The 27915-nt window shown below is 43.0% G+C and overlaps 2 protein-coding genes across 4 annotated transcripts in view; one reads left to right on the forward strand and one right to left on the reverse strand.

Annotated features, from left to right (window-relative positions):
* The window catches only part of DNTT (DNA nucleotidylexotransferase), a 32891-nt gene extending 26629 nt beyond the window's left edge, over positions 1 to 6262 (reverse strand). The window contains exon 1 of one of the 2 annotated variants that reach the window (XM_001501762.7): positions 5965 to 6262. In XM_001501762.7, the coding sequence (XP_001501812.3) occupies positions 5965 to 6167 (203 nt within the window). In that variant the 5' untranslated portion in view covers positions 6168 to 6262. The remainder of the gene's footprint in view (positions 1 to 5964) is intronic. The other variant, XM_005602351.4, reaches the window with a different exon arrangement.
* A 21150-nt stretch (positions 6263 to 27412) lies between these two features.
* BLNK (B cell linker) overlaps positions 27413 to 27915 on the forward strand; it is a 98100-nt gene continuing 97597 nt past the window's right edge. Inside the window, exons 1-2 of one of the 2 annotated variants that reach the window (XM_070223625.1) lie at positions 27413 to 27644; positions 27728 to 27807. In XM_070223625.1, coding sequence (XP_070079726.1) covers positions 27746 to 27807 — 62 coding nt within the window. In that variant the 5' untranslated portion in view covers positions 27413 to 27644; positions 27728 to 27745. The remainder of the gene's footprint in view (positions 27645 to 27727; positions 27808 to 27915) is intronic. The other variant, XM_070223618.1, reaches the window with a different exon arrangement.

Raw genomic sequence — 27915 nt, forward strand, 5'->3', positions numbered from 1 at the left:
CTGTAGAGAAAGCTCTCTCTCTAACTGCCGCACGCTGGACTTGGGCTCAATTACAGCAATGCTTCCCAAGGTGGTACTCGTTTCTCTGCAGCTATTTGAGATAATTTTAGCAGGTACACAACTAAACACTTAAAAAGCATCTATGTTTATTTCTAGGTACATTTTTAAATTATGCATGTCAGACCCATGGTTTTTATGGGTTTCATGGTTTTTATATTATTCTTCAGAAAAAGGTTACATTATTTTTAACAATTCATTTTAGGGACAAGTAAAGGAAACACATTAAGTACATAGTAACATGTGTGGCAAAAGATATTATAAGATTTATGAATATGGCACTCAGATATCTGGAAAGCCCTTATGAAGCTAACTAAAAAATGAGTTCTGAATTTTTTTCTCTGCTCCCCGTATCCTCGTTCTTCCTGTCTTTCTTTTCCTAACTGGTCCTGCCTTTCAGTTTAATTAGAAAAATTCTCCACGAAGAAAGAGGCAGCCACCCTTCTTTGCCTGGAGACAGACCAATCTGACTTCCCCAGTCCTCAGGGATGGTCATCAGCTTTTATCTTTGTCTTTAAAATGGTTTTCTTTCTCTGGAGAAGTCGTTCCTGAGTCTTCCTATCTGATGTAGGGCTTATTTTGTAAATAATGACTTTAAATAGTAATTTACAGTTAAAGTGAGTTATTCACCGTTTAAAAAGCCTCCTGCCAATTTCCCTTAGCAACTGATCTGTTTCAGAATCCACAGCAGTTTCATTTGGTTTTGTCCCACACTCTTTCCAGCACCAGTAAAGACAGGTTTCTATTTCTAGCCCCGATATATTTAAGACTGAGAGGCTCTGCTCTGATTCTTTGTCCCGCCTTAAATGGGATCATAAACATTTTCATTAATTTAAAGTCCACAAAATTTTGAAATTAAAGTGATTTGGACCAAAGCAGGACTAAAGTTTACATTGTATTCGCTTGAATTTATAAAAATAAAGTCCTTATTATTTTGCTGATTACAAAAGTAATACGGGTGCATTGTAGGAAAAAATTTTAATTAGAAAAATTAATCTTGGTAATCACAAGTTCCCTTGGCTGGGTTCACGTTCACCAGCTAAATCATTCTTTGAACGGATATTTTCTGAAGCCTACAATGTGTAAGAAAATTGTCAAAGGTCCGAGGGTGAGGTCTACACAATGGCCCAGATGATGCCCTTGTCCTTGTGGAGTCAGGAAGGGCCAACTGATGAGAAGAGGAGCAAAGCTAAGTGGGAGAGCTGCGGGCCAACCCTAGGCCATGGGCCACAGCTGTGTTCCGGGGAGGAAGTTTACTGGAGGGGGCTTCCGGGGATCTTAGGTCTTAGACACAGAGAGGTGAAGGGAGAAGGGATTCAAGCTGGGAAAAAAACACGAAGAGAAACCAGTGAAGATGTGTTTGGACTCTGGACCCGGAAGGGGCCTAGAAATGGGCTCGTTCAACATTGTATTTTCTAGAGCAGGTAACTTACCCTTTTCATCCGGTGTTCAGTTTATTTTGCAAACAATGACTTTTAATATTTTGATTTTAAACACCAGCAATTTGAAGTGATAGAACATTGTCAGAGATAAACAAAGCTGGCCACTAGTTAAAGCAGTAAGGATAGATTTTATTTAGTAATAACTATTGCAAGAAGCAGGAGGGTCCAGCACCAATGGAGCTTAACTTCAAAAAAACAGAAGACAGGAGACCTTTTAAAGGCTGCGGTCTGCTAAGGAAAAGGCACTGAGGGGCATCAAGGGGGGTTAGTCCATGTGACCAGGCCACCTGGATTTGCTAATTGGCACTTATTCAGAGGAGAAACAAATTTCTTGAATCTTTATGACAGGAGGCAGTGGTGCAAGTTCGAGCAGGCTCCCACTCAAGTTAGGTCCTTCACCTTCCCACAGAGACTGGGAGACAGTTGTATCCTTGGAAAGCCTACTATTCAAAGAGCCAGCTCGCAGTCCTGGAGAAGATAGTTCTGGCTGATTAGAAGATCTACATCTCAAAGAGGCAGGAAAAGGGTTTATAATGACAAGGTTTCTAATGCAACTGCTTTAAGAGGGGGTTCAGGGGCCCATCTGCCTATTGCCAGGTCTTGACCGAAACAAGCAGTGAATTCTCCTGGCAGCCTTGAGCTTTCTCAAGCGGGCATTTTAAGGGGGCCATCCTAGAGACACAGCCTTAAGCTGCCGGAAGCCATGCTAGAGTTTGGTCAAGGAGAGAGTCTTTATCAACATTCAGGTGAAAAAACCATGGATTTTACTACCATGAGTTACCTTGGGACTTTGGAGACAATGGTTTTGGGATAATGAGTGGAGCAGAAGCCACATTTCAATGTTACATGGTGGAATGGATGGAAAGCATGAGCAGGCAGATTAGATATAACTAAACCAAAATAACATAAGAAGGCTGGAGGTAGAGGGTTGGGTAGGAAAATATTTTTAAAAATATTTAAAAAAGGAAGACTAGTTCATACTTGAAAAATATATTGCGCTATCTTCTAATTCTAGTGAGAACAGTGGTACAATTCCCCTGTCTGATTGTAAACTCCTTGCTTTCAGGGCTCATGTCTTCTACTATTTTGTGTCTCCAGAACCTGACAAATACTGTGCAGAGTGGGTACTAACAGAACCCTTTATTTGTGACACTACAATGGTATATCTTGCTTCCATCAAAGACAATGGCTTCCAAAGTACCTTTGTAGACAAATGGTGGAGGTCCAGGCGGGACAGAAGTATCATCTGGTGGGTTTCTACTGCTTGAACAGCAGAACTGAGCCAGTGTTAAACTGCTGGGTGATGTACCCCTGGACAGTCATCCTTCTTAGCCACAGCTCTCTCTTCATCATCAAAGATTTGGGTCAAGACATACAGAGTAGCTTTAGCTAATGTGTTCATAGAGAAGGGTTGACGACAGGTCAAGTGTTAAAATAGCTCCAAGTACTGAAACCAAGGATGAAATAAGAACGTGACAAGTGCTAGATTCCGATCCTTCTCTAGCTTGTCCTAGATAACTCCAAGATTATGAAGTTGCTTTAAAATTTAGCACGTTGACCACGGAAAAAAATTCAGTATCCTTTTCATGGATGTGCAAAAATGCCTCAAAGGACTTGACACATCCACTGATTTATATTTCAAGAACCAGCTTCCTGTGGCACATTGAATAGCACATCTTTTGTAATATAACTATTAGTGAAACCCCATCCAAATATAAGGACACAGTGCGCACGTGCTGGACAATAGTCTGACGCATTCAGGTACACCACTTCTACGCTGTGGGTTCGGGCCCAGGTGAAATAGGAGTCAGACTTTTCCTCAAATGTAGTTCTCCTGGCAGCCAAAGAATGTGCCAGGGACTATGGCGATGGCTGCTTATTTTCAGAGCATATTATTTTTCTTAGCTCCTCTTTCTTTGAATCTTTTATACTAGAAAGGGGAAGTGTAGCCTTCACTATTGAGAAGCATCCTTTTTTTAAAAAAACCAAATTTATTTTTGTTTTTTAAATGTATGCTTACTGTGAAAACTTTGGAAAACACAGAGAATAAAAGCAGCCATAATCCCTCCCTACCACCCACTTCCCCCCAAAATAACCACTTATGACATTTTGATGGGTTTCCTTCCTGTCTTTGTTCTATTTGTTTACATTATTTGACCTAGTTCATATTGTGGAGACAGATTCCTCTCCTTAGGGTTTTGCTAAAGGTCAATGGAGCCAGCTAATTAACAAGAAAACAATCACGCGTTACATTTGTATAACTGTCTTACCAAAGCACATTGACATCCGTCCTCGTTTGGGGATCACATCAGACAGACTGGATCATTTATCAGGAAATTAAGATCTGGGTTGGGGGGGGGGTCTTCCCCCACACCACATGGCTGGGAGGGGTCAGAACCAGAATTTAAGGTCTGTAGACTTCTCATCTAGAGATTTTCCCCTACAATAATTTCCATTGTCCTTTCCAATTAAAGTCTATCTATCTCTATGTACAGAAATTCTGTTTGAGAGCTAGGACTTCTACTTCCTGTGGTTTATTTTTGTGCCAGAGAACACATTTGTATTTAATGTGTCTTCTGAGCTGCCAGCCTGGGAACTTTGCCACCATCGCACGCACTGCAGCAGCTTGCTCACGGTGCACCAGTTTCCTCTGTCACCTGAGCAGCTGGGCTTGGTCCCTGGCAGCAGGCATCTGGGGCACAGAGCTGCCTCTTAGGCTGTCTTGTCAAAAGAAGAAACTTGCCTCCCATCGTCTCCCCAAGTACCTGCCTCAGCCACCACGTGTGTATTTGTAGCTGTGCTGGTAACTAAACCAGTCAGCCCCTGCTGGGAGTATGGACATTTCAATAGTGAGCTTTCTATGTAAGTGGTACCTTGACCATCTGGCTCGCACCTTCCTGCCTAGCCCTTGCCAAATTTCTCTACCACAAAAACCAGTTCCGTATTTGCTAAGGTTTTTAATTTCTGCTTTTCAAACTTTTGGTTTTGACCTCTTTACCTATGTCGTCTTTTCCCCCCTAATGCCAACATTTTCTGTAAGTCTGTAAGATTAGGCAGACTTAATTAGATGAAATCTACAGTTTCATGGAAGGGAATATTCACAGTAAATTAACTTTTGTTTTCCTACGCATAATCTCATCAGATCCTCAAATCATTGAGATTTTGGGTTTAACATCCCAAATGAGATAGGCGGTTAAAAAGAAAAAAAGAGGCAGGGGGCGGGGTTGCGGGGTAAGGAGGCCGTGTGAAGAGAAATCAGATGGGAGAGAGACCATGTGAGACTGAGGAATTTCTGAATAGAGCATTGTAGTAACAAAATAAAATGTTCCTGTGACACTGACGCTTCACATGAATTATGAATGTCGTGAAAATTATCTTATCTGATTATTGATGTTTGACATATATTTCTCTTGCAATTTGAAGCTATTTCTTCAACAGAAAACTCAGTTTTACTTTTAAATATCAAAATATTTAAATATTTTAAATATTATTAAATTAAGAATTTATTTTCATATAGAATTCTTAGAGTTTTTCTGAAAAAATTATGGTCAGCCTATTCTTTGGACACTCAAACCAGCCAACTGCCGTAGTCGTCATTCTTCATTCATGGCAAGCCCCCGGCAGTTATGTTTGGAACTATTTATGTCAAGGTTCTAATACCATTTGTCTCTGGATTTTGCTTTGTTTTCTCTTCTATCTGTTTGAGACCAGTGAAGAGCTCATATGGCAATTAGAAAAACAGCAAGGCTAGTTGCTGGGATGTGAGTGGGTTTGTGAATGAGCCAGTCTTGGTGGCCCGAATAGTGGCTTCAACCGCCTTCTTGTCTGGACTCTGATCTCATCACTCTCAGCATGACATTTGTCACCCCTGGACAGAGCTGTCCCTGAATCCTTGAGCAGCATCCCTCTCTCTACAAACCCCACTGCTCTTCAGAAAAGGTTGATCAAGGCCTGCGGCATTTGCGTGACTGTGCTGAGCCAGCCACAGTCACTCACGCTAGCCCGCCACGGACGCTGGTCACCTCAGCACAACCAGATGTTACCATAAGAGTCAAGCAACCAAACTATTCTTTCTGCTTCAAAGTAGTAGAAATTTTTTGATGGAACTCAGCGGTGTTTTGTTCAATTTGGTCAAGAATGAAGTCGAGTGATTTCAGCATTGAATTTTCCAAGCAGGTTTCTATTTATCATCCCTAAATACCTCATCTCAATAGTGGAAGGCAAAAAAAAAATTTTTTACCTTATTTTTTGGTGCCAACTAATTTCCATATAATGGCCTTCAGTCCCCACTCATCTTACTTGCCTTAACTAATTGCCTCAAATTTGTTCTTTGATTTCAAGCCTGTTCTCCCAGTGGGAACACCACCTCTTCCAGATGTGGAAGAAAACATAGGTTTCTTGGGTCCCAAAGAGTCTGTTCACAAAAGCCCTGCTTCTTCACAAGGTGGAATCAGTGACATCTTACCTGAGCTCATTTTCAACCCTGAATCCTTTCCTTCGGGCCAGCTCCATGAGGAAGGCTCTGCGGGTGGTTCCCATTTTCTTCTCCAAAATGAAGAGGACCAAATCTCGGAACTTGATGTCATGAGGAGGGGAGGCCATTGAGGTACTCATCTGCCTGGGTCTCTTCTTCCGAGGGCTCGAGTGGGCCATTTGAAACGGATCCATGGGAAGAGGCTGCTGCTGCTTCAGGCTGTGCCATCAAGTGGTGTCTCCAGAAGCGAGGGAGGGCCTGCCCCTCCTTCATGAAGAGCTTTGATGTCATCTTACTGGCAGACTCTGAAGCCAGGGCAAGGCTTCCTGGGCTCTGCCCTGGCGACAGCTTCCTGCTGAAGAGCACTGGGGAATTTCTATCTCTGTTCAGTTCATTTATTCCATATGGAGATCACAATGGAAACAGTAAATTAACTTTTGCTTTCCTATGCATGATCTCGTCAGGTCCGCAGAATGACCTTGTGAGGAAGGTAAGGAAGCTTCATTGTTCCCATGTTATTTATTTATTTATAAATTTGTTGAGGTCCTTTTTTGTCTTTTTTTTTTAATCCCTTTTTAACCTCCCAACTCCCTTTCCTTCTCTATTTCTCATAGACAATCATTACAATACATTGGATTTCTATAGTTTGCATGAGTGTTATGCGTTGTGTGTGGTTGTTTTGATTTTACATAAATGGAACTGTTATATTTCTCGTTCTGCTGATCACCTTTCTTTCACTCAGAACTGTGTTTTTAGATCCATCCGCACTGCTCTGTGTTGTAATCTGTTGCCTCTAATTGCTCCATCATATTTCATGGTGGACACTTTAACTATGTTGGTGCTTTTTTTTTTTTTTTTTTTTGCTGAAGAAGATTTGCCCTGAGCTGACATCTGTGCCAATCTTCCTATATTTTGTGTGTGAGTGGCTGCCACAGCATGGCCACCAACCAGTGGTGTAGGTCCGTGCCCAGGAACCGAACTTGCGCCGCTAAAGTGGATCAAGCTGAACTTAACCACTAGGCCACTGGGGCTGGTCCTGTTGGTGCATTTTTTAAGTGAGGAAACCAAGGCTCAGGTAGTTTACTCAAGACCACAGAATAAGGGGCAGAGCCAGATCTTCAGTTTTGGTCTTCGGGCTCCAAATGCTATATTTCTCAGCTTTTTCAGGGGAGTAAAGGTTGTCTGGAGAGTAGTCTATTATATAACTCTAAAAGTGATCTTTTGGGATGGAATAGGATGATCGTTAGATGAGAACTACTGCCATAAAGAGACATTTTCATAACTTTATGTGCCAAATATAATTAGTGTCTTTCATCAGTACACTTGATAAATCCCATTTCCTGAGCATCTCCTGTGTGGCCAAGGTAAGCACCGACCAGCTGTGACGGACTGAATCCTCATCACACCACTGTCTGGTAGGTACAAGCATGCACATTTGGCTAAATTACTTGCTTAAGTTCACCCAGCTAGTAAATGGTCACAAGCAGGAAATGATTGAGCTAGAACTTGAAGTCAGATCTGTCGGATTTTAAAACCTGTGATCTTAACTCCCAAGACGCCTTCCTCTATATGTGTCTTCCCCAGTAACGAATCTGAGCTCTGCTTACCCGCTCTGCCATATTGTCTGAGAATTTTGCTTCCTCCAAAAGCAGATGAGCTCCTCATTACAACAGCAGGGGAGGAATTAGGTGACAGCTGCCTTCAAGCAAAGCTGTGATGTTCAAGAGAGTAAGATCAAAAATCTTCAGGTGGAACTTGTAGAGAATAGATTTGAACTCTCTACGAAGAAGAACTTTCTATTACCTAGAGCTGTCTAAACATAGAGAGACACTGCATTGTAGAGTGGGGTGTTACAGGTCGGGAAAAGTGTTCAAATGGAGTCCAAACAACTGTTGATTGAAATGGTACAGGAGAGATTCAGACATCTGGTAGGGACCTTCATCCAGCTCTGCCATTCCAGCATGCTGTGACTGCTTGCTCAAGATCAAAATCTGGGCCTGAGCGCCCATTTTGGCCCTCGCTATTAGGCGTTTGGTTACTGAGTGCTGAATGTCTCGTGTGAGAATGCAGTCTTAACTACCAAGTGGCCCCACAACATGGGGCAAGCATAAGATTCCGGGAGGAGTCTGGGCTTGTTGTGCTCATCCCCATGAGATAGCCAGAGGAAAAACCGGTGTGTCACCTGAATGGTAAAGGGGACGGAGACATGGCTAAGAGCTCAGGCTGTGACGTCAGGCTGCCAGGACACATCTCATCTCCATTGCTTTGAAGCCGTGACTTTGAGCAAGATGCTTTACTTCTCTAAGCCTCAGATTTCCCATCTAAAATGAGAGCTAGCTGAGGTAACCCACAGAACCTCTGAGCAGAGGGCTTGGCACAGAGGAAGCACTTTAAATAAAAGCCATTTGGTAATAATCTGGTGTTTTGTTTTTAGGGAAGTCCCAGTTTGATGTGAAATCAGATCTATATGTTTTATAAAACTAAGTTATCAAAGCATTATATTAACCAATGTCTTATTTAATTTGCTTTGAATTACTGGTATTGAAAAGATTACCAACAAAAATTAAAAATGCGATGATGCCTGTCTCATTTTTAGGCCATTGTCTCTCAGCTCCAAATCTACCGTTCTGTGATGGGCTGGTTCTATGAGGTTGCGGCTGGGACTGTGCAAACCCCATCTTTCTTGTCAGCTGGCTCCATGTTAGGCTCTGCCAGTAGGGGGCACTAGAGGGAGATTGCGAGACTGGAGAGAGGAGAAGGACTTGCTCCTTTTGGTCAGCTTGCTGATACCATCAGGGTCTTCTCACTAATGGTTCTTCACTTTGGCAGCCGTGGTTGCTTCCAATCTCCAGCTTTTCTTTTTAACTTTTTTTTTTCCACAACCAGGCGTAGCCTCATCACCCCTTTCAGAGCCACCAGTACCAGCCAGGAACATCTTTTCAGAGGTCCGAGTCCCAGCTCTGCAGGGATTTTCCTAGGAACTCCTACAGGCGACTGACAGCACCCCATCCTCAGAGATCTCTTTTCCGGCTCCATGGGGACTCCTGCTCCAGACTTGCAGGTTTCAACAATTCCAACTCTGTTCTTCTGTTCCCCAAGCCTCCAGCGTGGGACATGCGTCCTGCAGTTACTCTCTCTGGGTTATCTCAGTGTTCTTGTTTTGCTTTTTAGCCTTCCGATGCCTGTCAAACCAATGCCCTATATTAAATTCTTTTCGTCGAAATTCCTAGTGTGCTTTCCTTCTACCTGACTGGACCCTGACTGATACACTGTCCAATTAAAGTGAAGTGTAGAGAATAGGGACGCCCCTACACTGCTGGAGACATACACTTTCTGAAGGGAAATTTGACAACAGTGTGAAAAAGTCTTTAAGGTGTCCAAATCATTTGACCCAGCATTTCTATTTTTTTAGGAAAGAGAGACACATAAAGATGAATGCACTAAGATGTGCATCACAACACTGTTTGTGCAGAAGAGACTTAAAACAACATGAAAGTCCTGTAACAGGGGAGTGATAAAGCATAACAGAACATTATGCAGCCACTAAAATCATGTCAGATGAGAAAATTCAAAAACACGGGTAAATGTTCATAATCTAATAATTGTAAAATCAGTTTACAAAATAATAGTTACTGTATGACACCAATTTTGACAGAGAAGACTAGAAAGATATGTGGCAAGTCCAGCATAATAGTGAATATCACTGATTGTTGGGTTTATGCATGATTTCTATTTTTGTCTTTGTGCTTTTCTGTATTTCAGAAGTTTTCCATAATAAGCATGAATTAGTTTGTAACCATGAAAACAAATTATTTTTAAAAAATTATCTTGAGGGGCTAGCCTGGTGGTGTAGCAGTTAAGTTCACGTGCTCTGCTTTGGGGGCCTGGGGTTCACAGGTTTGGATCCTGAGTGTGGACATACACAGTGCTTGTCAAGCCGTGCTGTGGAGGCGTTCCACATGCAAAATAGAGGAAGATTGGCACAGATGTTAGCTCAGGGCCAATCTTTCTCCCCCCAAAATAAAAATAAATAAATAAATAAATAAATAACTGAGATGGCAGCATGTGGACTTGGTGAAAAGCTATGATTCAAAGGCAGTAAGTTTGCTCTGAACAAGCCAAACAGCAGTTGAGCACGTTTTCTGATAGTGACAGCACAGGGCTGAGGAACAAATGCTTTTATATTTTATGTAAAAGTCATATCTCACTGCCAGGCAAGACTCCACTGAAGTGGGCCTCCTGCGCTGAGGGATGGAAGGGGCTGTGCAATTCTGCCTGGTTTTGATAACTTACTGAAGCTGACTCTGGGGAGGGAGTTTGTCCTGCCTCGCAGGGTCCTTTCCGATGATGTCATGTGACCTGTGCTAGGATGACAGTTGTGAGAGCTGAAGCCACTGTCATGGCTTGGTGAAGGGAGGTGTGAACCCCTCAGCCTTCCCTTAAAATGCATCTGAGGACACCAAAGCCTCATTGTTGTTTCAGGAATTAAATTAAATCATGCTCATGAAAGTGCCTTGAACATCATGAAACACTATAGAAAGATCAGTGTTCTTGTTCCCATTGGCTGTGCTGCTAACGGCAGGAGTTAATTAATTTCTTCTCACTGAACCATCATTTTCTGGTTCCACGCTGAGCACACTGTTGGTCCAGTATATGGGTCAGTAACCCTGAAATCTCAGTGGCTTCACACGACAAAGTTTATTTTCTCTCATGCTATGTGTAGGTGGAGGGTTCTGCTCCATTCAAGCCTCAGGCTGATGGAGGCTTCATCCTTTTGAACCTGTACCACCTGGACTATGAGGCAGTCTTGGTCACTGTGGCAGGGAAGAGGGCACTGGGAGGTCTTGTACCAGCAATTAAATGCTTTGTCTCAAAAATGATACCCATTACTGCTGGTCATAGCCCATTGGCAAGAACCAGTCACATGGTGCCACCTAACTGCAGCAGGGGAAAGAGAAACTCAGGGGAGCACATGGATCTGGGGGAGCATTCCTGTTCCTGCCATGCCCAGGATCACTAAGTGCTGGCCGATGATAGTGGGGACTCCCAGTCAAGGGGTGTCACTGCCTCTGCACGAAGCCTGGGGGCAGAGATGAGTGAGGTCCAGACCCCTGCTCTTCCTAGAGGAGAAGCTCCAAGAGGAAGGCCACACCCTACGGTGGGCAGGCCATTCTGGGGCCTTCCTAGAATTCCAAGCTCTGGGCATGGTCCTGGGGACAAGAAGATCTGATCCCCCTGAAATACCTCTGTACCAACTGTTCCTCCTCTCAAGCGTCACAGAGGGGAAGGTCCTTTATAAAACGTCAAACGGCTGTCCTAAGTTCGGGTCAGGCGCCCTCCCTGCTCCCACTGTCTTCTGTGCCTCCTTGCCCCTCAGAGCGTGTGTCCTTCTGTGTTGTAAGGCTCTAATCACTGTGCGTAACTTCCCCTGGACTGTAAGTCCTGTTGGAGCAGGAATCGTGTAGGTCGTAATCACCCTTAACACAGCACCTGTACAGTAGGCACCGGTAAGTGTAGAATAAAATAGAAATCAAATGTAAGTTGATATTATTATTAATATTATTAAGCTTTTATGCTGTTTGGGTAACTATGATATGAATCTTCTGCCACAAAGACCCTTCTCCACCCTACAAGCTCCCAACTACATGTCTCTTCAATATGAGAAGGATAATACGGTTGTTAAGGAGTCAGACTACCTGAGTTCAACACCCAGACATATATGAGCTGTGTGACCTTGGGCAAGTTACCAAACCTCTCTGTGCCTCAATTTCCTCATCTGTGCAATGGGGCTTATAATGATTTCTACCTTATAGGTGGTTATGAGGACTAAATATGCACTTCAAAGAGTACTGGCATGCAACAAGTGCTCAGAAGTGCTCATTGTTATAATAGCTCAGTCTCCTTGAACCCCTTGCCTCCATTGCCCCTTCCCTGTGTCCCTACACACTTGAGAGGTAGTCTGTCAGAGTCCTTCCAACCAGCCTTTTGCTTCCCCTAGACTCTTCCAAAAGTGGTGTCAGGCTCACTCAAGAACAGACTGAGGATCTCAATGAGACCGGAGAGGGGTCCTGTGATGGTTCCCAGCAGAGGTTCCAGGGAACGCCAGGTTCTGAAGTGTCCCAGGCGAAACAAATAGTTCGGCAGAGAATTAAGTTTAGAGAAGCCAGACAAACTTTACACAATTTGTGTTAGAACATTAAAGGCTTTGAGAAGCCTTTCAGTAAAGAAACCCGTTTAATTTGTTTAGCCCGATGTATTCCCAATTTGCTTGTATTTTGTTTGTCTGTTTTCTAGCACATTCATAGCACCTTGTTGAACACAAGTGTTGACAGCTACATATGCACTGAGCCTGGGGGCCTGGGGGCTGGGGTTAGACAGGCCTGCTCGCCACCTGCCACTCAGCAGGTGTGTGATCTTGAGCAGGTCCCTCAGCCGGTGGGATTCTCAGCTTCCGATTTGTAAGATGCACTTACAGCTGACTGCGCTGCATTGTAAGGGATGAATAACACAACATGGACTCACCCGCCTGGCCCCTGTGGGTGCCTGGACCTAGTCCACCCCGACCCTTGCCCTGGCACTCCCGTGTGCTGGCAGACACGCCCAGTGCTCCTGGCTCGGGTAGGTAACGGCAGCTACAAGGAAACAAAGAACGTACCTGGTCAGTGGCTGCCACCCCCACGCTCCTATGCAGGTGCTGCTTTTCTTAGTTTGATACTGATTAGCTTTTCCACTTTGGGTAATATTTGGAACCCGCACGCGTGTTTATTGGTTGTGAGCGTATGGGGCAGGAGAGAAGGCAGGGGTTGCAGGTTTCCCTGCTTCTGGGGAGAAGCGAGCCTCTTCTCATCGACAAACATTATTTTTATCCCCAGGAGCCCTGATGTTCTTCTGTTTCCGTGGATTGGAAGAAGTCAGTTTGAGAGAGCACGCTTCTGCTTCCGGCAGTTTTATTTTCTTTTATATCAAACATCTTGTATCATCTACTCATTTCCAGCTGGAGATCTGGGAACCTTGCCATCCTTGAATGTGCGTGCTGAGTTTTGTTTTGGTTTGGTTTCTTACCGAGCACCAGCTTCCTCTGCTGCCTGAACAGCTGTGTTTGGTTTTTGGCAAGCGTCTCCTGGAGCTTAGAACTGCCTCCCCGGGAAAACTCAAGTTTCTTGAATGACAAAAATCTTGGAAAATTTGCTTCTTGCCGCTGAGAAGTAATCTGTAACCATATATCCTTGATGCTAATAAATACAAGAAAATCCTATATTTTAGTTATAACTTGGGATTCACTTTTGTCCACAAGGGGAGACATAATGGCAAGAACGAGGGAATTGATGAAAACGGCAGCTTATTTGTGTCTTGTAGTTTTTATTCAAAAATATTTATTAAACTCTAGCTGTGCACAAAAGGGTGGGTGAAAGCATGAACATCAGTCCAGGAGATGAGAAAGAACGGATATTTACCTCGAGGAAGGGTTTGAAGAGGAGCGTCAGGATTTTATTTGCAAAGAATTGGGAGCTGTTGAAGATGTTTGAGCAAAGGCAGAATGTAATAAAATGGTGCCTTAGGAAAATTAATCAGGCAGTAATGAATGGGATGAATTGGAGAGGAAGAGAGAAGGGAAGAAATTAGGAGACAACTGTAACAATCTAGGCATGAGGTAAGCAAAGACTGAACTGGGACGACCAAAGAGAATCTGAACAGAGCCTGAAGAGTGACCAGGCTTGAAGACTGTGCTGTCGGCCGTTGGTTAGCGGGGACTGGGGTCAGCAATGGCTCCAGGATACCCAGGGCACATCCTCCGGTACTGCCAGTACCTGATGATTTCCAAATCTTTGTCTCCAGCCTTTTGTTCTCTCTCGAGTGTCAGACCCATGTAGGTTCTCTTACAGGTCTTACTCAAAATGCCTAAAACAGAACTGTTCATCCTCGCTCCCAAAATTGCTCCTTCGCCTTTCTTTTAATTCTCTCCTTCTCACATGATGGTGTTTCTGAGGTAACCGGTAACATCTCTGTCCCCTCTGGATTACAAACCAGAAGTAAGCACAGGGGTCAGATAGGCAGCCGGGAGCAGGTGAATGTTTAACAACTGGGTCACAAAGTTCCAGAACATTTAAGCTTTGTTTTCGTTAGCTGGCTCTAGCTGGCTTCAACACACCACTGTGACCTGAGTCACTAGATCAGCTTCATTACTAGTAAACTGGAGAATTTGGCTTGATTCTTTAGCTCCTTTCTTTAGGACACCTCTAAGTTAATGGAGAAGTTTATGATATAATCACACGATGAGGATGGAGTAGCCATCATGGTCATCTGTAAAGATGTCAGGCCTTATGAGATGCTTTAACAGCCATCCTCTCGCTCACTCTTCAGAGCATCCTGGAGGATATTTAACTTGCCCCTCTTACAATCTCCTGCTGGAAGAATTTTAAGGGGAGAGGGGAGGGTAGAGGCAGAAATGATGCTCACAGAGCAGGGAGCCTGTCCAGGGTCAGGAGGGGTGGGCCGGAACACTGAGAGCCGACAGCCTGAGGTGGCATTGGGAAGCCATGGAGACATTCCCAGCAGGACAGTGGCAGGAGCAAGTCAGCCTATTGCTGATGTGACAACAGTCTGGAAAGGGGACACCTCGGAGATGCAGAGATCCACAGCTATGAATCCAGCTGGGAAACTACTGCAGTTGGCAAGGAGAGAGCTGATGGAAGCCTAAACTGGGACTATTCAGTGGTTCATTCATTCACAAATATTCATTCTGCAGATACAACGCTCCAGGCACTATTCCACACGATGAGAATACCAGGGAATAAAATAGACTATCCCTCCCCTCGTGGAATTTACATTCTAATCGAGGGAAACAGACAATAAATACAATTAGTAAACCAACTAGAGTAGGCCAGATGGTGCTAAGTGCTATGGAAAGAAAGAAAGGGGATTTGGTGGGGTTGGGCTGGCAGTTTTAACTAACATGTCAGAAGGCCTCACTGAGGAGGTGACATCTATGCAAAGACCTGGAAGAAGCCGATGGCAGGAGGAACGGAGGCTGTGGACTAAGGAGGAGCGTCATAAAGAAACAACTTTAGAAAGAGAGACCCTCACAATCATTTAGACAATGAATTGGAAAACAATAGGATCACAATCAAAATTGTAAAATATATAGAATTAAACTGAATTTGAAGTGTGTTTGATCTTTATGGTTTGAAGAGTCAGTTGAATTTTTCAGTTTTTCTTTACTAGATTTTATGGGGCAAATTTTATGCTATAGTAGGATTTGTAATTGCAGGGTTTTGAGATGGTCTTAGGTCCGAGTGAAGTGAATAGCAAGCAGAGGCTGATAATATGCTTCAAAATTCCCTGATTGCTCCCAGCCCCTTAGGAATGGGCCTTTCCCCCACTCCTGCTATAGACATTTATCACCAAGGTCACCCATACTCCCCTAGTGGATGCTGTGGTGTGCTGCCTAGACCCCCCCTTCAGGACTGAGGCACTCACGTCCTCTCCGGCTGAGCGTGTTGCGAGCTGGTGGCTCACTGCCAGAGGGAGCCACCTGGTCTAAGGTCGGGACCCTCCCTGGGGACAGCTGCATCCAATTACCGGTGGTGGGGGTGGGATGGGTATGAAGGCCAGGCCACCTTGTTTCAAGGGGCAACAACTCTGAATGAGCCCGTTGGCTCCAGAGCATCCTGTGGGATTAGCAGAGGCCTGCGTCACGACTGCCTTGTGGACCAACTGTTCCCTCTACCTAGTCCACTTCCTCCACTCCTCCACAGAAACCAACAATCCCAAGCTCATCCGCAGTAGTCTTCCCGCACACGAATCCCATTTCAGGGCCAGCTTCCCAGGAACTGGCCCTAAGAACACAACTTTGATGCTTATCCTATTTCCATTATCTTCTGCCCCTAACTACCTTTCTTTGTGTAGACAAGCAGGATTTGTCTTCCTACCTAGGTCATAACCTTCTCAAAGGCAAGGAGACCATCTTTGACCTCTTTGTGTGCCCTAGTGGTCCTTGCACATAGATGACATAGATGACAGTCCCTAATGACAGTCTTAAGAACACCTTTTCTGCTTCTGTCCAGAGAGACCAGGGAGAATTCTGTGGGTGACAAACCCCTAGTGCATCGAAGAGGAGAGCTCAGGCCCACAGTTGTGCCAAATCATTTCTCTAAAGCTGGTTTTGCCGGGGGTGTGGCAAAAACACTCTTTTATTCCCTGCCAGAAAGTGAAAGTCTTTTCTCACCACCTGGGAGGAAAAAGGGGTTCAACCGCCCAGGCCCAGGAGAAACAATCTCACATTGCTGAACATGTATGAAACTTAGTTCTTGATGCAACAACTCTGAGAAACATATTTTGAATGTGTGTTTCTCAAAGAGAATAACTCAGGCGGAGGGGAGCAGGGACTCACTTTCAACACGGGAGTCTTTTTTTATAAAGTTTTGTGAACAATTGTTTACTTTCTAAGAATAATATAAAATTTCATATTGAATGTTTTAAAATTGTGGAGACAATAGTTGAGCTTCTAGTTATATGCTAAAAATGTGTGATTATATTTAACCACAATATTTTAACTCGTATAAACTATATGCTACTGTGATACAAAAGGGCCTGGCTCCTTTCAAAAGTTTTCCGAGGGGCCGCCCGGTGGCGCAGCAGTTAAGTTTGCACATTCTGTTACGGCCCGGGGTTCACCGGTTCGGATCCCGGGTGCAGACATGGCACTGCTTGGCACACCACGCTGTGGTAGGCGTCCCACATATAAAGTAGAGGAAGATGGGCAAGGATGTTAGCTCAGGGCCAGTCTTCCTCAGCAAAAAGAGGAGGATTGGCAGTAGTTAGCTCAAGGCTAATCTTTCTCAAAAAACGAAAAAAAAGTTTTCTGAGGTAGCAGGTTACTTAGTTTCAGAAGACATAAACCTGTGTACTTCTAGGAAGTCTGAGCTCTATTAGAAAAAGCAGAAGAGGGTCCAGCAGAAAGAACATTGGCTGAAGGAAGAGGTTTGCTTGAGGCAGACTGGGAGGAGCACATGGGGAGAGGAGGGGGAGAGTTCCAGGGAAATCCAAGAGGAGGCTGGCAGCTCTGAGAGGAAAACTCTAAATTCTAGATGGCAGAGTCTCCTGGGGCGTGGTGGTTGTTTTAGCTTGAGCTGCTCTAACAAAAATACCATGGACTCAGGGGCTTAAACAACAGAAATTTATTTCTCACAGTTCTGGAGGCTGGGAAGCCCGAGATCGAGGTGCTGGCCAGTGAGGTTCTGGTGAGCGCCCTCTTCCTGGTTTGCAGACAGTCACCTTCCTGCTGTATCCTCACACGGCAGGGAGAGAGGGGATGTCTCTCTCGTCTGTTCTTATAAGGACACTACTCCATTCACGAGGGCTCCATCTTCATGACCTAATGGAATTCCAAAGCCCTCGCCCTCCACGTCCCATCACATTGGGGGTTAGGGCTTCGCTATGTGAATTTTGGGAAGACACAAACATTCAGTCCCTAACAATGGGTAAAGAGCAAAAGCAAATCCAAACAAACATAAATATTTGTTCTCTACTTAAAATTTTGGCGTACAACCCTTGCTACACAAGAGAACTACCTGAGTTTTTAAAACATCAGGGACCAGACTCCATCCCAGACAAATAGAATCTGAATCTCAGAGGGTGGGGGTGGGGCTGGGTGTCTGAGTCTTTTACGAGCTCCGCTCCGTAGTTCTCCTCCTGCGCTGCCCAGGCTGAGAAGCTGCTGGTTTCACGTTTCACTGTGGAGGGCTGCCATTGCTGACTCTACTTTGTACCCCTTTATATAAAGCTAAAAAGATATGGAGACATAGAACGCCTTCCTACTCCGTTTTGAGATTTGGACTTGATAAATGGAATCACTACTTTCAGTTCGTGGAGTGTTGTCCTCAATACTCTGGATAACTCAAATTGGCACCACCCAGCACTTGCCAGGTGGCATCAAGCAGGGCATCAGGAGAAGGCGTCCCCCACTTCGAGTACTAGCTCCGCTTCATCACCACCTGTGAAACCATGTTCCTGATGCCTCAAGGACACACGGCCACATGTTTCTCTCATGTACCTAGGCACCATCTTGGGGGTGTTATACTTCCTGGAGTTACCCAAGCAGAAACAAGAGTTACCAAATGGGACACTTTAAATGATTGGATTGGACTGAAATGGCCCCAGGGAACTAAACTTTAGTTCTTTCCCCACATTCCAGCAAGAGAAAAGAAAATCAGTTCTTCTGTAGACAAAATAGCAAAGCTCACCTTCTCTCTGGCCACATAAGGTAGGGCCAGTGATCTTGCACCCTGACACATGCACTTATAAATCCATCTGCATACGCCTACATATTTATATACACATGCAACCACACACTGTAGACCAAGGCAGTATAAACAAGAACTTAGGAGCACAGGCCAGCAGTGGGCAGCACCTGGTATGGTCTGGGATTCTGGGGGCAGAGAGGGAATACCAACTTCTTGGAGGCAAATCCTGACATACATATGCAGGAAATGCTGCAAAATGAAACCCGTCAGCGGTGCCGTTGACAAGCCGTTTGTCTGGGAAGTATTGTAGTGGTTCAGTGAGCTGGCCAGATGCAGTGGAGCTTCATTTCCAATGACTCGGTTGCCCCACGCATAGAAGTTCTAGTTGTCACCATTTGGTGTCAGTATTTTCTGTCTTAAAAGGTCTCTGGGTTTTAAAGTAAAGCTCCCGTTGGAGAAAGTCTGGAGCATTTGGTTATGAATAAATTACTTACTTTTTACAATTTTTAATATTTTTCCAGCAGTTTCTCAACCTTGGCAGCACAGGAGGCTAACTGTGTGCAGTTTGTAAAAAAAAAAACACGGATGCCCAGCTCCAGCCTGCCCTCTGAGATTCGGACTCCATTTGCATGGGATGGAGCGTGATCTCTGATAATTTAAAAGCTCAGGTAGTTCTGTTGTGTAGCCAGGTTGTAAACTCAAGTTCTAAGTAGAGAGCAAATATTTATGTAACAATGTATGCATGTAACACACAAACAGTGTTTTTGGTTTTGCTTTCGTTTTCACCCATTGTTATGGACTGAACGTTTATACCTCCCTGAAATTCACTCCTTTCATTCTCTGCATTGTAATTTCTTTCCCTTTGTGCACAAAGGGGCAGTATCCTCTTTATCTTCAAAGGCCAGCATTGGATTACACCATTCAGTCATTCAGCCAACAAATTCTGAGGATCAGCATTGTGTAGCACAGGTCCCTCCTCCTATAGAGCCTTTGGGATCCCAGATGGCAGCATAAAGGGGCAGAGGAAGCTGCTGGAGACAGTAGTTTTGTAAGTAAAGAGGCAAGCTTTGGCTGTGAGCCTGGCTTTGCCACTTAGCAGCTGTGTGGCCTTGGGCAAGAAACTTAACCTCTCTGAGCCACAGTCTCCTCATACATAAAATATGTGTAATAAACACTTTTCTTCCAGTTTATTATGAAAATTAAAGGTGTCACTAGCACTCACAGGTACTCACTGAAGGTCTTAATGTGTTTAACAGTTAGGTAGGAGCTGTGCTCTGGCCTCGTGGTCCTCTAGCTCTGGTGCTGCACAGTATAGCACGGGGTTTGGTGCCAAGTCTAGGTTTCATCATTTACCCTTGATGACAGGTAACTGGCTGACATGCTCCATATGGGCATTCAAATTTTTATAGAGGTTGCACCTCTGCAGATTGCTCTCCACGGAGGATGTACTAATTTACACTCGGATCATACACCCGAAAGGTGGGACCGCACCCGTTTCCTTATGCTCTTAACCCCTGGTGATTTGTCAGTCTTTGGGGTCTTTGCCAATCTGACAGGTGGAAAAAGATACGTCAGTGGAGTTTTCATTTGCATTTCCTCTAATGTGAGTGATTTCCTCTAATTGTGAGTGATTAACTTTTCATCTATTTAAGGGTTACATCTATTTCTATAAACCATCCATTTATATCTTTTGCCTATTTTTCTGTTAAGTGTATTGTGATCTTCTTATTGATTTGTGGGATTTGTTTACATATTACAAAACTAGCCCTTTTCCTGCATAGCTCGTAAATATTTGCCCCAATTTATCCTCTGACTTCTGATTTCGTAAGTGGTATTGCTTTTTAAACATACGGATTTTTTTTACATAGTCAATGTATCAATCTTATCTTTTATGACTTCTACGTTTTGTGTCATACTTAGAAAGCCATTTTCCACTCTGAGATTCCAAAACAGAAAAAGAAAAAAAAGACTCATGTCTTCTTTTAAGTTTTTTTATGGCTTCATTTTCATGTTCAAGTCTTTAATCTGCTTGGAATTTGTTTTTGTGATTAAAGTGAGGTATTGGATACAAGTGTCTTTTCCCCCCAGTAGCTTCCTAGTTATCTTCGATGCTTTTACTAAATAATCCATATTTTCTCCACTGATTTGAAACCTCCACTGTTTTGAAAGAAGGTCAGTGACTTCTAAATTTGGCAGCAGGCTAAGTTAAGCTACAAACTTAACACTAGGTTCTTAGCTCTTTCTGAATTGCGTCTCTTGTCATTTGGGAAAAGAAGAAATACATGTGCACCGATCTGAAAATCTAGTTCAACAGCTAGCTGTGTGGGAGAATGGAAAGAACAGGGGCTCCCAAGTCAGAAAAGCTGACTTCCCCTCTCCTGTCGAGTAATCGTGGACAAGTCACCTAACTGCTCTGTGCCTCAGTTTTCTCCTCTGTAAAATGGACCTAATAACAGCATCTATGTCGTGCTACATTGTGAAGTTCAAGTGCATTAAGAGATGTGAAAGGGCTTTATGAACTCTAAAGGTCTATAGGCACATTAGGTCTTTGAATTTTTACAAGTTGCTATAGCATTGCCAATTAACTTAGGCAACACAATTCTAGATTTTTTAATTTATCAGCTTTTTAAATTGTTCCAACTTCTTTGGAGATGGTCAGCTTCTTTCTCCTTGCTGGGGAGAATTCTGGGTTTGTTGATTTTTGTTTATTCGTCTGTTATCGGACAGTGTGTGGTAGGGGTGGAGGTGGTGGTAGGAAGAGAAGAGAAAACTAGGAAGTTAGAGTCATCCATTTGGTTTTGAGAGAGAGGGAGGTGAATCAGCAACGGGGGAAGAGGGGTTTGGTGGAAAACCAGAGGGAGAGTGAAGGAGCTTATTTACAATTTTGTAAATATAATTATTTCCTAGAAAATGTTAAAATTTGATGTTTTGTAATTTAATTTACAGCCAAATTTTGTGGGCAGTACAGCATAAAGGCAAAGAGTCGGGTAGTGCAGTGGTGGGATGAGAGACCCTCCTCTTTCTAGAAGCCCCAGTTTTCTCTTCTCTGAAGCAGCATTACTCATACACGCATTCCTCATGCTCATGTGAGACTAGGTTGGGGATTGGAGCGGGCGATTGAGGAAAAAGTGTAAATCTCATGATGCTGGCTTGTGTCTCCTCTTGGGAAATACAGTTGAATCTGTCTGCAGCCCATCCTCCCGGAGACAGGCACAACTGGAGTCCAGGCAATCGCCCTTCCCCGGCCCGCGGCCACATGCCCCTCCCCACTTTGAAGGCAGCGGAAGTCTGGGCAAAGGAAGATGCCACTGATATCCTGCCGAGTTTGCAAGAAAGGACATGGGACCATGACTTCATTCTCACAAGGGGAAGATAGACTGTCAGGGAGGGCAAGGGGTGGGGAGTTTGGATGGGGACTTGGGGGGAGGGTCCATGAGACCAGCAGAAGAAGGACCAGGAGAGAGTAAAACCACCATTACGCTTGCAGCTATGAGACGCTTAATGAAGAAAAATGTGACTGTGATTTAATTTGTTGGAACCAGAGAAACCTGTTCTTCAGAATTCTCTCAACTGTAAAAGTGGCTTCATCAGCCCTTCGGTCAATCAGTTACATGGTAGCTAAGGGTAGTCGTGGTTCCCAGCACATAGCACCCTTCCATATTCATTATTACAAATGCTTCCAGCCCCAGGGGAAAGCCACTTCATAATTCCTTCCATGTTTATCACATTCTGAGCGTATTTTATTAAGTTAGAAAAATTTGAAAACAGGTCACCCAAAACACCCCCTTCATCAGTTGGCCCAGGTGCTGTAACGAATTACAATATTTTCTCTGTCAGTTATGGTAAATAAGTGAATTCTCAGGAAGTATATTGGAAACTGCCACAAAATGTTTTCACTTTTTTGTAAGGTCAAATTATTAAGTTTTCAATGTGAATTTCTGGTTAATTATATACCAGCTTAGAGAATTGTGCATGTGTTTACATGTGTTTGTTGTCATTAGTAAAAACCCACCAACAGGGACAGCTCCATGGGCATGTGGCTCGTGCAGTCACGTGGGGTCCCACCCTCAGAAGAGCCCACTCTTGGTTTAACACTCTCCTATCACCATCTTGAAATTCTTAATAATTTTTGCACAAGGGGCCTCACATTTTCATTTTGCGACAGATCCCACAAAATATGTAGCCAATGCTGCTTATTATGAAAGATTGGACTTTATTAAAAGGGCAAGTAAGTTTCAAAAAAATGTTTAATTTGATAGTTACCAGGATTTTATTTTTTAAAAATGCCTACCATTCAGGTATGTAGAAAATCACACGCCATTGTTTATAGGGAAATAGGCGTCATCGTGCCAATGTATATACAAAGGGTATGAATCTTGAATAAACGATAGTAAATAAATGATTTTGAAAGGAAAAAAACTATAGTTGAATTAATTTCTTTGGTTCAGAAGCATTAATTCCAACCACGTCATCTCCCATAGTTAGAGGAAGTGAGAGAAATAAAGAGACCGAACAGAGACGATCAGTCAAGGGTGTAGAAGAGAGAGAGGAATTGAGGGTGGGAGAGTGAAATGAATCAAGTGTTGAGCCCAATAGTCTTCTTTTGATGCAAAAAAGCAATTTGCGTGGTCACCCCTTCTGATGTGTGCATTATCTGATGTGTGCATTATCTGATGTGTGCATTATCTGATGATATTGCCTTATCAAGGAGACAGATTCTGTGCCTCTTCACTGTGCAGTTTTGAAAGTTTTGTGTGTCTGAGTTTGCTTTACAGCAGACTAGAAACATCATTTTGGCGATCTCTTTGAGTGACTGGACTCGAAGTATACTAGGCTCTTCAGGTGGCTTTGATCTCTTCTCTCTGCCTGTGCTTGGAGGAGCTTTACTGTTTCACCTTAACTTTTAATAATAAAGTTAAAAATAAGTTAACATCTTTTTTTTATACTGTGCAAATATATACCTTTTCTCCCTAATTTTTTAACATTGCTATTTTATTTTTTTTGCTCTCAGCCATTTCTTTCCCCAAGTTTTCTCTTAAACGAATGTGTGTTCACCCAAGAAATGATTCTGTTGCTTTAAGAGGGAAAAAAAAAGTTACACTTGGTCAGTCTGAAAATGTAACACCTGGTACCCATATTTAGAAATTTTAAAACACACACACACACATACGCACACACACGCACCAGCCTTTAGCACTGAAGTGTGCAAAACATTACAGGAAGCTCACTGCTTAAAAGCAGTTGAGTTCAATCATTTATTTCTAAGTTGGTTGTTTGGAACTTGAAAGCACTTTTTCCCATAGAAGCAAAGCTATAAATGGTACTTTGGTCCCCAGGCTCAAAAGACTGTTGCAGAAATGTCTGCTCTGGCGATGAAAATAGAAAATGATTCCGTGGCAACACAGTAATTGAGCCAAAGAGAAAAGCTAACAAAGTAAGAACTTGTTTGCTTTGAATGCTTACCATTGAAGAGCAATGGATTTCATCCATGGACGTGGTAGGGGCAGCTGGAGATCTCTGAGGTGCCTGGGGGTCATTTCAATGGCCCAGGCTCTTTGAACACCCCGTTTAAGGTCTAGGAGTCCTTCATCCCCCATGCAAGGGTGTACCACACAGTGCTTTGGTGTGACTCCCATGTTTGAGTTCTATTTTGGCTCAGAATGGAAAGGAGAGCAAGAGAGGAAGGGAAATTTTCTTGAGGTATCTGGGGTTTTGGAAAAAAGGAGAGGAAGCGCAGCTGGGTGACCTTGTGGACTGCAGCTCACGTTGTTCCTTTGGAATAGAAAGTCCCCTTTGTGCTCATCTGTCCACACAGACTTCCTATTTGTGTGTAAAGCTCCAGCTCACGAGTCCTCTTCTCCGGGGAGCTATTTCCTAACTCCCCCAGTAGCTCTCGGCGCAGCTCACAGATAGCTCCATGAAAGCACGCTTCACATCGCTTTGTAATTATTTGTTTGTATGTCTCCTCTACTTGACTAGGAACCTCTTGAAGAAAAAAAATAATTTAAATTTATTTTTAAAAACTCTCGGGAACCGACACTACACAGGAATTCATGTTTCTGTCTAAATTGGAAGCAAGCTGCGAGCAGTAAAAAGGGGGACTTGGGGAAAGATAGTGAGGACATCATCCCACCAAAGAGGAAGACTGGAGCTTGTAGGGAAGAGGTCTCGGATCAGAGCCCACTTATCTCTTCCCTCTTACCAGGAGCTTCGTTGGTCCAGAGCCACTTGTCTCTTGTCCACGATGAATGGAAGAAGGGAGGTGGGTTGGGGAGATGGCGATAAGTGTGAACCACTGCTTTACAACCTATGGTGGTTCTATGTTGAGGTTTCTCCAGTAGCCATTCTCCCTTCTTCCAATGACAGCCTTGATTTTCATGTAGGGATCACCCCAAATCCACAGGCATGGGTGGGCCCCTGACCTAGCTCCAGGATGGAGGACAGGGCATCACTTTCCCCTGGCCTTGGTGTTTGGTTCAGGGATGGAGATGTGACAAAAATATCCAGTCAGAGTGGATCTCACTACTTTTGAGGGTGCTGTCACCATCCTGTTGTACTTGAACCAGAGGAACTGTGAGGCTGGAACAGCCAGAGTAGTGGCATTTTGGTAAATGTTTAATAATTGGCTCAAAAAACCCCACAAACAACCGTGATTTGCAGTATTTGCCACTTCCTGTGGTGTGAGGGCTTCCACCATGGCTGAGTTCAAGCTCCAATGTAATATCACCTGACATGAAGTTGGAAAGATTCCCTCGCAGCAGCACACCGTTGCATTGTCTTTAGTCTTTCCACGAGAGAGATAGATACAAAAGATGTAAATCATCTCAAGAACATAGATAATAGCAAAATGTAGCAAAATAATTAGGAAGAGATGAGTTTTGAGTATTTCTTAATTTTGTTTTATATACAAGTTATTTAATTGCAAGCTTATATAATTTATTTTTTTCAAATAAAGGCTATGTTAACAATAGGCTCACAAAATTCCTGAAAATTTAACAATTATTTCTCAAGAACTGGTTTGAGCTAGATCCAGCAACTCACTGAGCCAGAGCCATCTGGCCACCTTGAAAGAAGAAATTAGCTAAGGGTCCAGAGAGCACAAAAAACAATCCTGACCGTGGTGTTTGGGCCCTGAACTCTGTAGCCTCTCAACCCGGGGCAGTTGGATAAATCAACAATTTTCTTCCTTACTTAATCCACCCTGAGTTGAGTTTTCTGTTATTTGCAATTGAAAGAGTCCTAAAGGAAACACAAATATTTTTATACTTACTTGACATTTGCAAGACGAGTGGGGCTGACTTAGGATATATAGTGGGTTGAATGGCAGCCTCCAAAGGATATATATATCTATGCCCTAACCCTGGGAACCTTTTCCAAAAAAGGTCTTTGCAAATGAAATTAAGTCAAGGATCTTGAGATTAGATCATCTTGGATTAACTGTGTGGGTCCCAAATCCAATGACAAGTATTCTTATAAGAGACACACAGAGGAGAAAAGAGAGAAGAGAGAAGGCAGTGAAGACAGAGGCAGAGATTTGAGTTATGCAACCACAAGCCAAAGAATGCCCGGAGCCACAAGGAGCCAGAAGAGACAAAGAAGCAGGCTTGCCTAGAGACTTTGGAGGGCGCATGGCCCTGCCGACACCTTGATTTTGAACTTTGGCCTCCGAACTGTGAGAGAATACATTTCTGTCGTTTTAAGCCACCAAATTTGTGGTAATTTGTTATGGCAGCTCTAGGAAACTAATACAAGGTAGTAATATTTTATCGGTACAAAAAGCATCTTTTGCATTCTTATCTTAATTTTAGAAGCAAACAAAAGATTCATTGTAGAATTTAGAAACATTTAAAAAATAGACATGATAATCACCCAGAAATAATCATTCTCAATGTGTCCGTCTGTTTCTTGTATGTGTGTAATTATAAAACCCGAATCATGCTGTAAGGACAGTTGGAAGTCCTACTTTTTTTTGCCAATCCATTATGAATATTTTCTTATATCATTATAGATTATTTGAAAATACTGTTTTTAGTGGCTGCAGAGCATTCTATTTTATGGGTATAGCAATTTATAAAGTTATTACCTTATTGTTAGATATTTACATAATTCCTAATTCTGCACTGTCATAAATAACTCTATTCTTAGGAAAAGTTTCTAAAATTTTATGGTTTCCTTTTGAACATGTTAACATCCTGAGACTCCTGATGCACATTACCAAATTACCTTCTAGGAAGTTTCTATAATTTGTGGTCCTATCAGCAACGAGGACCCATTTAACAACACCTTTGACAAACTTGGATCTGATCACTTTTTAAAATTGAGCCAATTTGATAGGTTAAAAATGATATCTTATACTTGCTTTACTTTGTTTCTTTGGTTTAGTGAGATTGTGAGCTTCTAAGATCAGCCATTTGTACCTCTTCTTTTGTGAATTAATCTTTTGTGCTCATTACTCACTTTTCTACTGGACAATTAGCCATTTACTTATTGATTTGAAAATTTTTTTTATCTTCAATTTCAATCAAAATTGATTTGATTTGCAGACATTAGCCATTTACTTATTGATTTGAAAGATCTCTTTATATGGTAATATTATAGAACATTTATAAAGATTTCTTTATATAAAGTGGCTTTCTAGAAATATTTGTTACTTATTCCATGAGGGTCCTCTCATTGATAAAGGAGCAGAATGCTGAAATCACATGGGGCAGGCAGTCCTGCTCTGGCAGGAGGACAGTGGCCCAGTGATTCTCATTCCAATTCCTAGGCTGCCACCTGCATTCCTGGATGTTTCCAGTCTGTCAATCCTCCATATGCCATTTCTTAAGCCATTTCACTTTAAAGACCGAAATTATTTGGTTAAATAATTCATAGAAAAGTATAAATTTTTTTCATAAACAATCTGCTTCCTTGTTCTGATTTGACATGTTTTGACATAGACGTTGTTGTCTTTGCAAAAAAGAACAATGCACGTGGCTTTAGAGTAAGGAGATCTTAGTTCTCTCTGCTATTGTTTTTTTCAGATTTGAGATCTTTCTGTTCTTGACTGTTGCAAGTTACTTCACTCTCTGGGCCTTCGTTTTCTCATCTTAGGGTTGCCAGATAAAATACAGGATATGATGTAATATTTGGGACATGCTTTTACTAAAAATGTACCCGTTGTTTGTCTAAAATTTAACTGGGCATCCTGTATTTTTATCTGCTAAATCTAGTAACTCTCTCTCTCTCAGGCTATTCCAGACCTAACAAATTATGATTGAATGTAGAGCCATGAAATGTAGTCCAATCTCAAGGCACTTGGCAGTCTGGGTAATCTGTGTCCTAGTGGGACCCCAGTGGAATGCCATTGTCCAGAGGAAACTGTTCCAGAGATGATGGTAAAGGAAATGTTGATGAAGCCTGGGAGGCCAGGGATCTGTCTGGAGATAGGTAAGACATGCAAGTGGGATCAGAGAGACAATATGAAAGCGACGGTAGGATTGGCAACCACTGATCTTTTACTATCTTCATAGTTTTGTGCAGGTTTTACTATGGATATAAGTTTTCTACTCCTTTGGGTAAACACCAAGGAATGCTGTTCCTGGATCATAAGGTAAGAGTATGTTTAGTTTTATAAGAAACTGCCAAACTGTCTTCCAAAATGGCCGTACCATTTTCTATTCTCATTCTACTGGCAACGAATGAGAGTTCCTGTTGCTCC

Source organism: Equus caballus, chromosome 1 (assembly GCF_041296265.1).
Source record: "Equus caballus isolate H_3958 breed thoroughbred chromosome 1, TB-T2T, whole genome shotgun sequence".
NCBI classification, from domain to species: Eukaryota; Metazoa; Chordata; class Mammalia; order Perissodactyla; family Equidae; genus Equus; species Equus caballus.